Consider the following 15,208-nt stretch of genomic DNA (forward strand, 5'->3'; position numbering starts at 1 on the left):
GTTCTCGCGATATCTCCGCCTCTCCACGTCACCAGCCCGTGTTTACTTCCGGGTGTCTGCAGGGAACAGGGAGCCCCCACCTGGAGGAGTCTGGGGGAGACTGGAGCCGCCAGCGAGCTGCAGGGACAGGATACAGGGGGCAGTAGATAAAGCAGAGACAACATACAGGGGGCAGTAAATAAAGCAGGGACAACATACAGGGGGCAGTAAATAAAGCAGGGACAGGATACAGGGGGCAGTAAATAAAGCAGGGACAACATACAGGGGGCAGTAAATAAAGCAGGGACAACATACAGGGGGCAGTAAATAAAGCAGGGACAACATACAGGGGGCAGTAAATAAAGCAGGGACAACATACAGGGGGCAGTAAATAAAGCAGGGACAGGATACAGGGGGCAGTAGATAAAGCAGGGACAACATACAGGGGGCAGTAGATAAAGCAGGGACAACATACAGGGGGCAGTAGATAAAGCAGGGACAACATACAGGGGGCAGTAGATAAAGCAGGGACAACATACAAGGGGCAGTAGATAAAGCAGGGACAACATACAGGGGGCAGTAGATAAAGCAGGGACAACATACAGGGGCAGGATGGCCAGCTCAGGCGCAGGCAGCAGGAACCTGACAGCAGCAGATTGGGGCGGATTTGAAGACAACATTCAGGTAATTGGTGACCCGTCCTGCCACCCATGTCTCACCCTCATCTCACCCTCTTCCTGGACTCCTGATTGATGCATCTCTGTCTCGTAGACCGGGAGCGGAGCTGCTGTCATTGACATGGAGAATATGGACGACACCTCGGGGTCCAGCTTCGAGGATATGGGGGAGATTCACCAGAGAATGAAGGAAGATGAAGAGGAAGGAGAAGCCGACGCTGTCCCTGAGGAGGGGGAAGAGGATGGAACCTTTCTCGGCATGAAAGCGTTCAAGGGACAGTTAGGACGACAAGTAGCCGATGAGGTGAGACCGCGGTTACGCTGTGGACTCTCTGTCACTTCTCAGGTCACCTGGTGTCTATCTCTGTTATGTCATCTACCTTCCTTTTTAGATGTGGCAAGCAGGGAAGAGACAGGCTTCAAAGGCGTTCAACCTTTACGCCAACATAGACATCCTACGCCCGTACTTTGATGTGGAGCCTATACAGGTCCGGAATCGGTGAGTCCACAGTCTCCGACTCTCAAATACAAAGTTATAAACAAGAATTGCCCCATATATCAGTTATTGTGACATCTGTCCCGTTAACCTTATTTAGTAGAGTTTATTTTATTTTATATGTTTGGTTTTTAATGTCGAATAAGGGTAATACCTCAGAGCAGCTCTGGGTGGTTCCAATGTGCTGAGAAAGGAAGATTATTGTAATGCATGAAGGTTATCCGGGAAGCAGTGGTGCAAGCAAGAGACATACAGCAGCAATATCTCTTACTATATTCATGTCTGTGTTATAGGCTGCTGGAGTCCATGATCCCAGTGAAGATGATTAACTTCCCCCAGGTGTGTACATTACACAGGGTCTGCTCCGGTGCTATGCATCCATCTTGGTGAGACTGGAAATGTTATTACCTGGAGAGCGATGGACCAGACATTTCAAGGTTCCTTCTGCTTTTGTCTCTGCAGAAAATTGCGGGGGAGCTGTATGGACCTCTCATGTTGGTGTTCACCATGGTGGCTATTCTTCTGCATGGAATGAAATCATCAGGAACAGTGATTGTAAGAGGGGTATCACAGGTTATCGGGGAGTTGGAGGAAGATGTAGGCTGGCTGGAATCATGCTTTAAGTTGTGGTGGAACATGATGGAGCAAGTTAGACAAATAGTGGGAAGGCTGATGGGATAGGGAAGAATATGTGGAAGAATAGGAGAGAAAGGAAGAAAACCGATTTGGGAGAAGAGATAAAGTTAGTCCAATAAGACAGTAAGTAACGGGGAGTCCAGAGAGCAGGACACTCATAATTTGATGTTTCTTTGACAGATAGAGGGCACCCTAATGGGCACTGCCATCGGTACATGCTTCGGGTATTGGCTGGGAGTCTCCTCCTTCGTTTACTTTGTTGCCTATTTGTGCAACGCTCAGATCACCATGCTGCAGACCCTGTCGCTGTTGGTGAGTATACGCACTCCTGAACACTTACCTCCTCATCAAGCTGTGTTGTCCATTTGTGCTGAGAAGTGGTACTGCATGGCGGGATCCATGAGAAGGGACAGGGACAATGATCACCTGTAGCAGGCTCAGGGAGGCATCTCTAATACCCAGTGTACGGATACCACCCTTAGCTGGGATGGCAGTTACCCTCTGTGGGAATCAACTCACTCGGGTAGACCAGAATATATCCAAAATAAGACTTAATAAGACAGTACAACACCACAAGACGTTTACAAGATACAGGGTAAATGGTAGCATGTATCCTCCAGCAGCCTCTAGCAGTCAGCACTCCAAAGTAATAATCTCAGTCTCTTTCAGAGTTTTATCCTCCCGCAATATCACCACTACCGATTAGCTAGACAATTACGGTGTCGCCCAGCCTGGGTTACTGGCTCACACAGACCCTGTCCTGGTAGGGTTCCCTCCAGCGGCACCACGATGCTTGGCCCAGAGTCCTTTTCGCTGATGTCTTGTACACCAGGATCCTCCAAGCTAGAATAGCTCTCTTTGCATTCTGCTCTCCTTATATTCTTGGCTGTATACACAGGGAGTAGGGTCAAATGTCTCAATCCTCCCCCTTTCAGTAGGCCTCTATCAGTGGATACTTTAACTGTTAGACATACAGTCTCTGTTACCTTGATTATACAATGGAATGACTTGACTCAATTAGCTGTTTAGCTGGATACACTGAACAAGGGGTTACAATATTACATCAGGGAATGACACTTCACGTTTATATGAAACAATAAGACTTTTGACACATTGTATCAGCAGTATTACACAATCTAAGTCTGATACATTTTGATACAATAACATTTATATTGATACATATTAATATATTTCCCAATGCTATTTCACCCAGTATATTACTGTGGAGGCACATTGCATATCATCTAGAAGTTCTAACCTAATTACCTCTCAGATTACCTGTTGACCTAGATAATTATCATGGGCTGCCAGCTAGTTATCTCAGACATTGTTCTGATTACAAACCAAATTTAAAGTGCACCTCATAACAATGGACATTTGAGACAAATGGTAATTACTTTAGTTAACACAAGCAAAATGACTTCTGCTGTCCTGTTATTTTCACACAGTATGGCAATATTCTGTATATATCTAATACATACAATATTGCAGGTAATAGCAAGGGCAAAATGTACCTAATAACATGAAATAATAATACACTGATGCTCTGGTGTATATACTTAGACTGGGCCAAGGATTAAAAAGCTTATTGAAGCGGATGATGAATACAAAGTTCTCAGTCCAGTAGCACCCCGCTTTGTGACACCCAGGTCCCCCATTTCCCCTCTATAATCATTATACCACATAACATCCTCTTGTCACTGGGTGAGCATGGCTGGCTGACTCTGGGAACACACTGACACCTAAATGACTTAACAAGTAATAATTGAAGTAACAAATGGCTGCTGAAACATTAAGCTCATCTTCTTGGCCCACTGGTGGGATATGGTGGGGTAAGTCGTTTGGGGGTGCACCTGCAGAATTTCGGGGGTTACACCTGTGAGATGTAGTGGGGGTAAGCTGTTTGGAGATACACCAGAAGACTATGTGGGGCAGACCTGTGGATTGTGGTTGTGTTAGGTTGTTTCGGGGTACACCTGAAGGATGTGTGAGGTACAACTGGATTGTGGTCGGGTTAGGTTGTTTCGGGGTACACCTGCAGGATATGTGGGGTCCACCTGTGGATTGTGGTCAGGGTAGGTTGTTTCGGGGTACACCTGCAGGATGTCTGGGCTTGATGCTGTCTCTTGGTAATTATTGTCCGCTCTGTTTCAGGGTTATGGCCTTTTTGGACATTGCGTCGTTCTCTTCATCACCTATAACATCCATTTTCATTCGCTCTTCTACATCTTCTGGATGTGCATTGGGGGCCTGTCCACACTGCGCATGGTGAGGATTATTGTCACTGTTCTGCCTCCTTCTCCCAGGTCAGACTGACCTCTGAATGACTGTTCTGTATCACACTGTAGGTGGCGGTGTTGCTGTCTCGCACTGTAGGACACACACAGCGACTGATCCTTTGTGGCTCTATTACTGCTCTGCACATGTTGTTCCTGCTCTACCTGCATTTTGCATATCACAAGGTTGTAGAAGGTAAGAACATATTCAGACGGCTTGTGCACACATATGACCTGTGATTGGGACGCTTGTGCACACGTATGACCTGTGATTGGGACGCTTGTGCACATGTATGACCTGTGATTGGGACGCTTGTGCACACGTATGACCTGTGATTGGGACGCTTGTGCACATGTATGACCTGTGATTGGGAAGCTTGTGCACACGTATGACCTGTGATTGGGACGCTTGTGCACACGTATAACCTGTGATTGGGAAGCTTGGGCACACGTATGACCTGTGATTGGGACGCTTGTGCACACGTATGACCTGTGATTGGGACGCTTGTGCACACGTATGACCTGTGATTGGGACGCTTGTGCACACGTATGACCTGTGATTGGGACGCTTGTGCACACGTATGACCTGTGATTGGGACGCTTGTGCACACGTATGACCTGTGATTGGGACGCTTGTGCACACGTATGACCTGTGATTGGGACGCTTGTGCACACGTATGACCTGTGATTGGGATGCTTGTGCACACGTATGACCTGTGATTGGGACGCTTGTGCACACGTATGACCTCTGATTGGGACGCTTGTGCACACGTATGACCTGTGATTGGGACGCTTGTGCACACGTATGACCTGTGATTGGGACGCTTGTGCACACGTATGACCTGTGATTGGGACGCTTGTGCACACGTATGACCTGTGATTGGGACGCTTGTGCACACGTATGACCTGTGATTGGGACGCTTGTGCACACGTATGACCTGTGATTGGGACGCTTGTGCACACGTATGACCTCTGATTGGGACGCTTGTGCACACGTATGACCTGTGATTGGGACGCTTGTGCACACGTATGACCTGTGATTGGGACGCTTGTGCACACGTATGACCTGTGATTGGGACGCTTGTGCACACGTATGACCTGTGATTGGGACGCTTGTGCACACGTATGACCTGTGATTGGGACGCTTGTGCACACGTATGACCTCTGATTGGGACGCTTGTGCACACGTATGACCTGTGATTAGGACGCTTGTCTCCTCAGGAAGGATAATTATGTATTTTTTCCTGGAACCCATTATATAGAACGTTCTGAAAACCAGAAAGGAAAATGTAAATAATTGAAGCTATGTGATAATGATGCGCACACGCACACATACACCCACCACTGAACGCTTCCCCCTCCAGTTACTGTGAGGAGCACTGCTATATAGCACGAGGAAGGGAGTGTCACATACACTGACCAGATCCTCTCTCAGTTACTGTGAGGAGCACTGCTATATAGCACGAGGAAGGGAGTGTCACATACACATACACTGACCAGATCCTCTCTCAGTTACTGTGAGGAGCACTGCTATATAATGTTATGTAAAACACATTGATCGTGGGTGAGCAGAGACAGTGCAACCATTATAATTCTATCAGATGTCCCATGTGCATCAGGATATATGACACACATGTAGAGTGAATGTGATGCGCTCCACACCGTATAACCCACAGAGGGTTCATCTGCATCCAGAAAACCATGTTGCTGACTTTTGTTGAATTGGAACAAGTTCCTGCTTCCATGATGTTCATCTGTCGGTGTAGATTGATGGGGCCTCTGGACCTGCTCTCGGAGCGCTGGGAAGGAGACAAGTAGGTCCAGATAAGACAGGTAGCCAGGGCATGTTTTCCCTGGGAATAGAATATGTGGGAAGGAGATCTAGTTCTCTTATGCATCAGGACAATCCTGGGAAGGAGAAGACTCGCCCGGCCAATGTGACAGCCCAGCGTAGCCCAACAGGACGATCCTATGCAACTCTAGACCATACATGTTATAAGTGAAACTGTTAACATTGTGGGAAGCTCAAATCTGCTGTCAACCCTGGAGGTCCAGGAGTCTACCGATGTCTTAGTAGAGATTTCCCAGCAGGGAATGGTGGTCACTGAATAGCTTAAACTATGACACAGAACACAACTGGAAGGATTGCTGCAGGATGCACCAGGTGGACATAGGAACCGCCCTCCTGATTTAGGAATATCGGCAATATCGGGTAGAGAATCCTAGATGAGTAAAGACATTAAGGAAGCCTTAGAGCCTTCCTGCCCCTTACAGTGTGTACCTCAGTCAGAACTGATAGGTGATGGAATCTGGGAATAAACTCTGCAGCTTCTACAGTCTATATTATCACATAGATAGCCCTAATAGTTTATAATAATCCTTTATTTAGATTCCGCTTTTCACCCAATAGGACTCAATGCGCTTTACATTGTTGCAGAGGGTGAGGCAGAAATCTTGGTGCGCTCAGCTGCTATTCTGTGGACTCACTCACATCAGTCCCTGAACCATTGGAGCTTACACTCTAAATTCCCTACCACACACACAAACTAGGGTCCACGATCAAGTTCCTAATTCTTTCCCAATAAAATTTAATATTGTGGTATTTTCACCAAATATAGAGAAATGTACCATGTTGGCCGCAGTTTCTCCAACAGAAAGGAGGTGAGGTGGGAACATTTTGGTTGGTGCCTGCTGGCCACTAAATATTTCCTGAAATATAAAAATGAATCCATACCAGGGAGAGGGCCAAGATCTCTCTCCCAGTCTGGTTCCTGCTTGGGTTGGAGGTCATGTGCATATTATAGATGATTGATATAAAGCCGTCACATGACGGAGTGTATAAACAAAGAGGAGGGCGATCATTGGATTGTTTTTTAAGAATCTAGTAGAGATAACTGGAAGCGTTTTAGTTGAAGGAATTCATGTTATTGACAAACCACCTGCTAAAGGTGCTTGTGGACCAGTATAAATAACTGGGTTTGTTCCCACGTACTAATAATAGCCCTCTCGCAGTCCACGCCTCATGTAATTGATGATATCCTGAGCCTGGGAGAGTCTCGGTCAATCTGAGTCCAGCTCTTGGGGTCAGAACCATGGTATTGTAGAGCGTGAATGAGTTGCCATGTAGCATGCTGTGTTTGGAGGTCTCTTAGACCCTCAGTGGGCGTCTATTTGTATTAAGAGTGAAGAGATAGTAAGCCGAGTATAGATAATCATCCCTGTAATGTACACGCCCAAGTACTTCATTTTCTTCTTTTACCATCTTGAATAAGTTTGTCATGTCTCGGAATATGGATGGTAAATCTCCAGTTCTGGACAGATTAATATTAGATCCTGAAATTAGACCATAAACCTACAGTATTTTAAAGAGATTGAAAGGGGTGTCTGTGGCAGGTTAAGGTGAGGAGGATGTCATCTACAAATAGCCAAAGTTTATATTCTTTCGCAGCTATTGTTATGCCCTTAATATCAGATGAGGTCCTTGTCCTGGGAGTGAGGGCTTCTATCACGAGGACATAACTGGCGTTGTCCCATTATATATCAGAAAAGTTGATATGTGACCGTTAGTTAGTACCCTAGCTAAACTAGAGCTACTTCTAGTGATCAGACCTTACAATGTCTAATATTATACTATCATACTATTGAAGGTTAATATACAGAAAACCAAGCACCCTAACCATGGGCAATTGTCTAATAAAGCATTATAAGTTTATGGTCCTGTCTTCTAGTTTCTCTCACACTTGGATCATTTCCTCTTAGCTCGACTCTTACAATCAGGCGAGACAAAGAACGTTGACACAAATTAGGTGTAAGATACAGCTTTGTGTCCCTGCGTTTATATGGAATCTGCTAGGGACTTACAATTTGCAGCATCAGATGCGAATAATCATTATATATAATTGCACAAAAGAAGGGCAGAATCCATGATACCGAGACCCACCTCCCTTCCCTATCAAATGAGGTTTATCAGTCCATCAGTAATCTGGGGCTAATCATTTTATTAAAGATTATAATGTGATTGATTGTTCATGAGTACCATAGTATTAGGTCAGGAATATCACAGGTGCGTATTCTGCACCCTGTGTCTAAAATTCTGAGGGATCCTGCAGGGTTTCTAGTCGTGGCAAGTGAGTGAGGTCTCTGTCTTTGGACCATTGTGAAATCATATCTCAGGAGGTGGCAGCGGAGTGGAGGCATTGATGGCTAGGTATAGCAGTTCCAAGCTTGCGGAGTATGGCCGCTGCTTAGCCCATCAGCTTGCGGAGTGTGGCCGCTGCTTCGCCCATCAGCTTGCGGAGTGTGGCCGCCGCTTCGCCCATCAGCTTGCGGAGTGTGGCCGCCGCTTCGCCCATCAGCTTGCGGAGTGTGGCCGCCGCTTCGCCCATCAGCTTGCGGAGTGTGGCCGCTGCTTCGCCCATCAGCTTGCGGAGTGTGGCCGCCGCTTCGCCCATCAGCTTGCGGAGTGTGGCCGCCGCTTCGCCCATCAGCTTGCGGAGTGTGGCCGCCGCTTCGCCCATCAGCTTGCGGAGTGTGGCCGCTGCTTCGCCCATCAGCTTGCGGAGTGTGGCCGCTGCTTCGCCCATCAGCTTGCGGAGTTTGGCCGCTGCTTCGCCCATCAGCTTGCGGAGTGTGGCCGCTGCTTCGCCCATCAGCTTGCGGAGTGTGGCCGCTGCTTCGCCCATCAGCTTGCGGAGTGTGGCCGCTGCTTCGCCAATCAGCTTGCGGAGTGTGGCCGCTGCTTCGCCCATCAGCTTGCGGAGTATGGCTGCTGCTTCGCCCATCAGCTTGCGGAGTGTGGCCGCTGCTTCGCCCATCAGCTCGCGGAGTGTGGCCGCTGCTTCGCCCATCAGCTCGCGGAGTGTGGCCGCTGCTTCGCCCATCAGCTCGCGGAGTGTGGCCGCTGCTTCGCCCATCAGCTCGCGGAGTGTGGCCGCTGCTTCGCCCATCAGCTCGCGGAGTGTGGCCGCTGCTTCGCCCATCAGCTCGCGGAGTGTGGCCGCTGCTTCGCCCATCAGCTCGCGGAGTGTGGCCGCTGCTTCGCTCATCAGCTCGCGGAGTGTGGCCGCTGCTTCGCCCATCAGCTCGCGGAGTGTGGCCGCTGCTTCGCCCATCAGCTCGCGGAGTGTGGCCGCTGCTTCGCCCATCAGCTCGCGGAGTGTGGCCGCTGCTTCGCCCATCAGCTCGCGGAGTGTGGCCGATGCTTCGCCCATCAGCTCGCGGAGTGTGGCCGCTGCTTCGCCCATCAGCTCGCGGAGTGTGGCCGCTGCTTCGCCCATCAGCTCGCGGAGTGTGGCCGCTGCTTTGTCCATCAGCTTGCGGCGTATGGCCGCTGCTTCGCCCATCAGCTTGCGGAGTACGGCCGCTGCTTAGCCCATCAGCTCGCGGCGTACGGCCGCTGCTTTGTCCATCAGCTTGCGGCGTATGGCCGCTGCTTCGCCCATCAGTTTGTCTTGTGTTTGGATTAGTACAGTCCCCAACACTAAGCACGTTGTGATTGTGTGATATCCGTAATCTCTCTTCTGAGGGCTGCGGTCACTAGGGAGATATCCTGAAAAACAGTATATATGTCTGCTACCTCCAATTCAATAGATGTAAGTGTCTGCTTCTCACCGTAATCTTTTCTGGACCGAAAAAAGTATAGCCAAGTAGTATCTGTAGTTTCAGATTTCGGCTTAAAGGCCCTGGAGCCATATTCATAGCTTACCATCCTGGCTCCATTCCTGTCACTATGTGCTGAAATAAGTGGGAGATATTGAGACAAACATCTTTGGGCTCAATAACTTTTGAAATACCTTGTAATTTGAATTTTTTCCTCCAACTACAATTTTTAAAATCCTCCTGTTGTTCTCGGGGAACTCGAAAATCACCTTGAAGTTGGTGCACATTCTGGTCTGTCATCTGCTGGTAAGGCGTGAGCTCTTCCCTTATATTTTCCAACATGTTTCTGCGACATCCTTGACCGCCCAGTTCAGACTTTAACTGCCGGATTGCACTACTTCTTCTTGATGAATGGATGCCTGCAGCGGGTTCATTTAATAGTGTGGCAGTATCTTGCTTTGTGGTTGGGAAGTCCTTCTCCGAAACGACATCCGAAGTCTTTCTCAGGGCTCCACTTCGGATCAAGTCGAAACGCGTTGGGTTCACATCACTGGTGTCCATCACTGGTGTCCATCACTGGTGTCCATCACTGGTGCCCATCACTGGTGCCCAGCTGTTTTGGAACTTTGTGTGGTGATGGAAGATCGTTGCTGCAGCAGGACTGTCTCTTCTTTCCTACATGCTGTACATTGTACAAACTGGGTACGAGTCCAACCATGTGATCATTTTATTGAGTGTTTTAATGAATTTTGTACTTTTTTATTACATTTTAATAAACAAGATTTTTCCCTCCATGTGTTTGTTTACATTTCCCATGATCCACTGTTTGGTCGGTGAGTTGGAGAATGCAGATGTTAGAAAAGAATATAACAGAAGTCATTGAGCCTTTATACTCTTCAGTATTTGTAAGCCTATACCCTCAGGGGTTGGATGCCTGGGAAGCCCTGTGGAACGGTGGAATACATCCTTATCATGGTGGAGATATTAAGGACCGTTGCTTGGATTGGTTGTGGTCTTGTTTTAAATTTCAAATCAAAGTGACGTACTACACTATGTATATTTTTTGTGAGTTTCAATTGTAGGACATTTGATCCTGAATAGTGGTCAAATAGAAGATTAATCCAGGATTGGTCACTTCATCTGCTATTAACCCTATGTGCAGGAAGGGGAGCACAAGTGTATGTATTACATTTTGTTTGTGTCGTAGTATTTTAGAATATACAGTGTACAGCGCTGTACAGAGAACTCACATCAGTCCCTGACTCATTGGAGCTTACAAACTAAATCCCCTAACACACACACAGACCGAGAGACACTAAGGGCAATTTAATAGCAGCCAATTAACCTACCAGTATGTTTTTGGCGTGTGGGAGGAAACCGGAGCACCCAGAGGAAACCCATACAAACACTATATATATATATATATATATATAATTATATATATAATATATATATATAATTATATATATAATATATATATATATATATATATATTATACACAAACACGTTCTCATATATAAAGAAACCTGTGATGTATGTGCTTGTTTAGATCAAGGTAGCTAAGGGGACTTGGAGCTGCCTAATGAGGGCTTGAATCTCAAAGTCTGTGTTTTGTCCCTGTGGTGTAAGTGTTTTAAGGTGGTATATCCATTTTGCTTCTGCCGTATTGGTTTTCTTGATATAATTCCCTCCTCTCCAGTTTTTGTGGACTTTCTGAATCACCATAAATTTGCTTCCAGTTGGGTTGCAGTTATGGGTTTGTTTGTAGTGAGGAGACAAAAGGTGTAATGTTTCTGCTGTGTTCACTTATCCGTACTTTAAGGAGTCTTTTTGTTCTGCCCACGTATTGCTTATGACATGGGCTTTCCATGAAGTAGATCACATGAAATCGCATTTTCTTCGGTACAATAGATGAACATTGTAAGTTGGTTTGAATAATTACACTTAATGCGCAGTAAGACGCTGTCTGTACGCGTTTCTTTTATGCGGGTTCTCAGGACAGTCATGTTTGAGGCTCCAGCAGTCATCTGCCATGATGTGTCTATCCCATGTGACTTTATACCTGGCTACCAGCTACTTCTCCTGGCCACCAGCAAGGCAGAGGTCCTGAGTCGCTGTCACTCCGCTTTCGGCAGACACACAGCTCTCCAAGATCTGGAGAGGTAGATCAGGACAAAGGCAGTACTCCAGGGACCGATTGTCCCTTTCCTGTCAGGGCAGAGGCCGAGGCCTCAACACCAGCCTGACCTCAGCTATCACTCGGTAGTGAATTCCTCCTTGCTGTTCTCTGAAGCTCTTTTAAAGCCATAAATGACCTTCTCAGGAGTTTCAGGACCTGCCTGATTTGGTCCTTTCTGTGTTTACCTTTTCACAGGTCAATATACAGATAAAGGGATAGGAGATGAGACCATACAGTTGTCCTAATTTTGTAATTGTTAATCCCACATCCAAAATAATGCAAAATATTATGCACCTAATAGGCAATCTAGTGGTCTATCACCCGTCACATAGAACATATATTCCTCACCAAGGTATACACTGTTTGCTCTTCACAAAGTGCTAGAATAATTAAGAAAGAAATGTGAAAACAGATGGATTTCCCAATGCATACACTGCTTGTCCTGAGTAAGGCAGAACTCACCATCTGTTCACGTAGAAAATTAAAGAGATAAAGGAAAAAGAATTTTAGACACTTGTTCTGAGGAAGCTTTTATCTCCATAGAGCTCGCGACCAGTGACAGATGCCAGTCACCTTATAGGCCAGTTCACACAGGTAGAAAGATAAAGCATCTTCCATGGGTCACAGGGTAAAACAGGGACAAGCTCATATGTAGTCCAATACTCAGTCCCCACAGGGACTCCTTGATTCATACTATATACATTCATCATGGTTCATTCTTCAGCATAAATTACTATTAACTTCCTACCAATTCTGCATCCAGCTCAATGTGTTCTACGTTGCTGACTTCATATTTCAAAACGTCTTATACAACCTGAATAGAAGTTCCCATCTTGTTCAATAAATTACCACACTATATCATAGACCCACAAAATGGGTCTGTGGTTCCCGTCCCAAAGAAGGATGGCAGCACCTGGTTTTGTGTGGATTACTGCAGCCAAAATGAGTTTAGTATCTTGGACCTAGATGAGCTGCTGGACTGACTGGGGCATGTCATGTACATTACTAACGGGAATGTAGCTCCTGAAGACCCTGTATGGATTAAACCATGAGTGGCAAGACCTGGATGGTACCTGAAAATATTCTTAACCGGGTGGTTCCAGAGGATACAAAGGCGTGAAGATTGCGACCGCCATTTAATGATTGCTTTTGTTTCATTTAAGCATTAATAGTACAAGAATTATGGATAAGAGCTCCCATAACTGCAAAAGGGTCATCTGTCGACTAATAGGAATATTCATTTACTTACAAGAAAAATATGACCGACATTGTCATGGAATACATCATCCATAGAGTGATCCATATAAATGGAGGATGATTGGTTATCCCGATACCATGTTTCATGGTGCTTTGCATTAGACTGTACTACCCATATATGTAAATATTTGGCATGTGAGACTATTATTACACCTGTAAGGTATTTATCTATGTCGAGTTTTAGTTCTGCTGGTGTAACTTCCCCTGGTACACACTCACCCTCTCTTCTTTTTCCCTTGGGCAGGTATCTTGGACACGTTGGATGGACAGAACATAGCGCCACCTTTCCAGAGGGTACCTCGCGACTTGTCACTGGGTACAAATTCTGTCCTCAATACCACAGTGCAGATCCTCTCTGCCCAGTCACTCTGATGATGGGAAACGGGGAGTCACCAAGGTCCACGCAGGTTCGGGAAGGGGATACAAGGGTCGTATGGACACTTTACCCTGGATGGAACCCATCATGCTCGGCACATTCTGGATTGAGGACCCTCTGCGCACTAAAGGAAATGAGAAGAGTGTATTATCGTCCCAAGTGATTTGACTTTAATATATGCTGTAAATGAGTCTAGTTGGTCTGCTGTCAGCCACAGGCACCCCCTCCCGTTTCACCCCCTCTCTTCATAGTAGCCTGGAGTCTTTCATCTTTATAGGAGCCTGGTGTTTCTGGGACTGGATATTAATATTATACACGTCACTGCTGTGCATTTAGTATATAGTCTGATTCCATCTCATGCAGACCACAATTCTTCTTACACTTCATAATAAAGCCAGAAGCGTACAATCTGAGTCTGAGTCTTCCTTCGCCCGTCCTGGGTGTGCTGGTTGCCCAACAGAAGAGCTGTGCCACTTGGGCACAAGATTCACATTGTTTGATAAAGATTTTAGTAATATCGTGGTGCTGAAGAATCCTGATTTCTCTAAATTTACTGCAACAACATTGTTACTTTTAGGAGATGAAATTAAGGCCCATTATTCTTCATTAGAATATAAGTTATCAAGCAGAATCTTGTGTAACCACTGGATGTAGATTCCTGCTCTCTCTCTGTACGCTCCGTACTCCGGCTGTAATCTCATAGGAATAGAACTATAATCTACGTCTGTCGTCTGCATATGAAAGCCATAAAATCAGCTGACCGGGACTTTATCCAATATAATTTATACAGCCCAGCTATATATAATCAGGTTCCAAAAGCCAGGAGGTATAATGAGGTGTCAATCAACCAGGTAATAGTAATAATGTTTTACTTATATATAATTATATTCTGTCACAATTCATTATGTTATCTTCAATGCAATTATATTAATCTCACCAGGAATGAGGGCATTTAATATAACTTCACAAAACGCTTACTGTTGTCTCAGAATCAGTTCAGCATTCACTGATCCATATTATAATCTCAAATTAATGAGTTAATGTGGACATGATCCAAAATAGATCTGAAAAACCAAACAAATCATCTGCATTAAAGTATTACAACCAAAACACATGATTCTTCAAATCTATTCAACAGTAAGAAGTGTTACACAAATACTCCATCCAATACTCCTACATCACCATCATCATCAGCTATTTATATAGCGCCACTGATTCCGCAGCGCTGTACAGAGAACTCACATCAGTCCCTGCCCCATTGGAGCTTACAGTCTAAATTCCCTAACACACACATACAGATAGAGATAGAGAGAGAGAGAGAGAGAGAGACTAGGGTTAATTTGAAAGCAGCCAATTGACCTACTAGTATGTTTTTTGGATTATTTTTTTTGGAGTGCGAAGAAACCCACAAAAACAGGGGGGAAACATACAAAACTCCACACAGATAAGGCCATGGTTGGGAATTGAACTCATGACCCCAGCGCTGTGAGGCAGAAGTGCTGATCACTGAGCCACCACACTAACCACAACACACCTGTCCCTGTATTATACCCCAGCATCAGATTTGTCCCTGTATTATACCCCAGCATCAGATTTGCCCCTGTATCATACCCCAGCATCAGATTTGCCCCTGTATTATACCCCAGCATCAGATTTGCCCCTGTATTATACCCCAGCATCAGATTTGCCCCTGTATTATACCCCAGCATCAGATTTGCCCCTGTATCATACCC

General features: G+C 45.9%; 1 protein-coding gene across 4 annotated transcripts; it reads left to right on the plus strand.

The window, feature by feature from the left end:
- The first annotated feature begins 16 nt into the window (after positions 1 to 16).
- Positions 17 to 13,883, plus strand: YIPF3 (Yip1 domain family member 3). Of its 4 annotated transcripts, none has more exons than XM_075204497.1 (10): positions 17 to 398; positions 560 to 663; positions 751 to 960; positions 1,049 to 1,155; positions 1,446 to 1,491; positions 1,615 to 1,707; positions 1,969 to 2,100; positions 3,943 to 4,056; positions 4,137 to 4,260; positions 13,344 to 13,883. In XM_075204497.1, exons 2-10 carry the CDS (start codon positions 592 to 594, stop codon positions 13,469 to 13,471), a joined length of 1,026 nt encoding a protein of 341 aa, XP_075060598.1. In that variant the 5' UTR covers positions 17 to 398; positions 560 to 591; the 3' UTR covers positions 13,472 to 13,883. The 4 variants fall into 4 exon arrangements, with proteins under 4 accessions (XP_075060598.1, XP_075060601.1, XP_075060599.1 ...); XM_075204500.1 differs by having other exon boundaries at positions 17 to 366; XM_075204498.1 differs by having other exon boundaries at positions 17 to 334.
- The last annotated feature ends 1,325 nt before the right edge of the window (positions 13,884 to 15,208 follow it).

The sequence above is a fragment of the Mixophyes fleayi genome, chromosome 3 (assembly GCF_038048845.1).
Source record: "Mixophyes fleayi isolate aMixFle1 chromosome 3, aMixFle1.hap1, whole genome shotgun sequence".
In the NCBI taxonomy this organism is placed as follows: Eukaryota; Metazoa; Chordata; class Amphibia; order Anura; family Limnodynastidae; genus Mixophyes; species Mixophyes fleayi.

Excerpts from the sequence above, each read along its gene's own strand:
- YIPF3 (XM_075204497.1), top strand. The coding sequence starts at position 592 with ATGGCCAGCTCAGGCGCAGGCAGCAGGAACCTGACAGCAGCAGATTGG. Across the intron at positions 1,708-1,968 it reads AATCATCAGGAACAGTGATT|ATAGAGGGCACCCTAATGGG; the intron begins GTAAGAGGGGTA and ends TTTCTTTGACAG. Across the intron at positions 2,101-3,942 it reads TGCAGACCCTGTCGCTGTTG|GGTTATGGCCTTTTTGGACA; the intron begins GTGAGTATACGC and ends GCTCTGTTTCAG.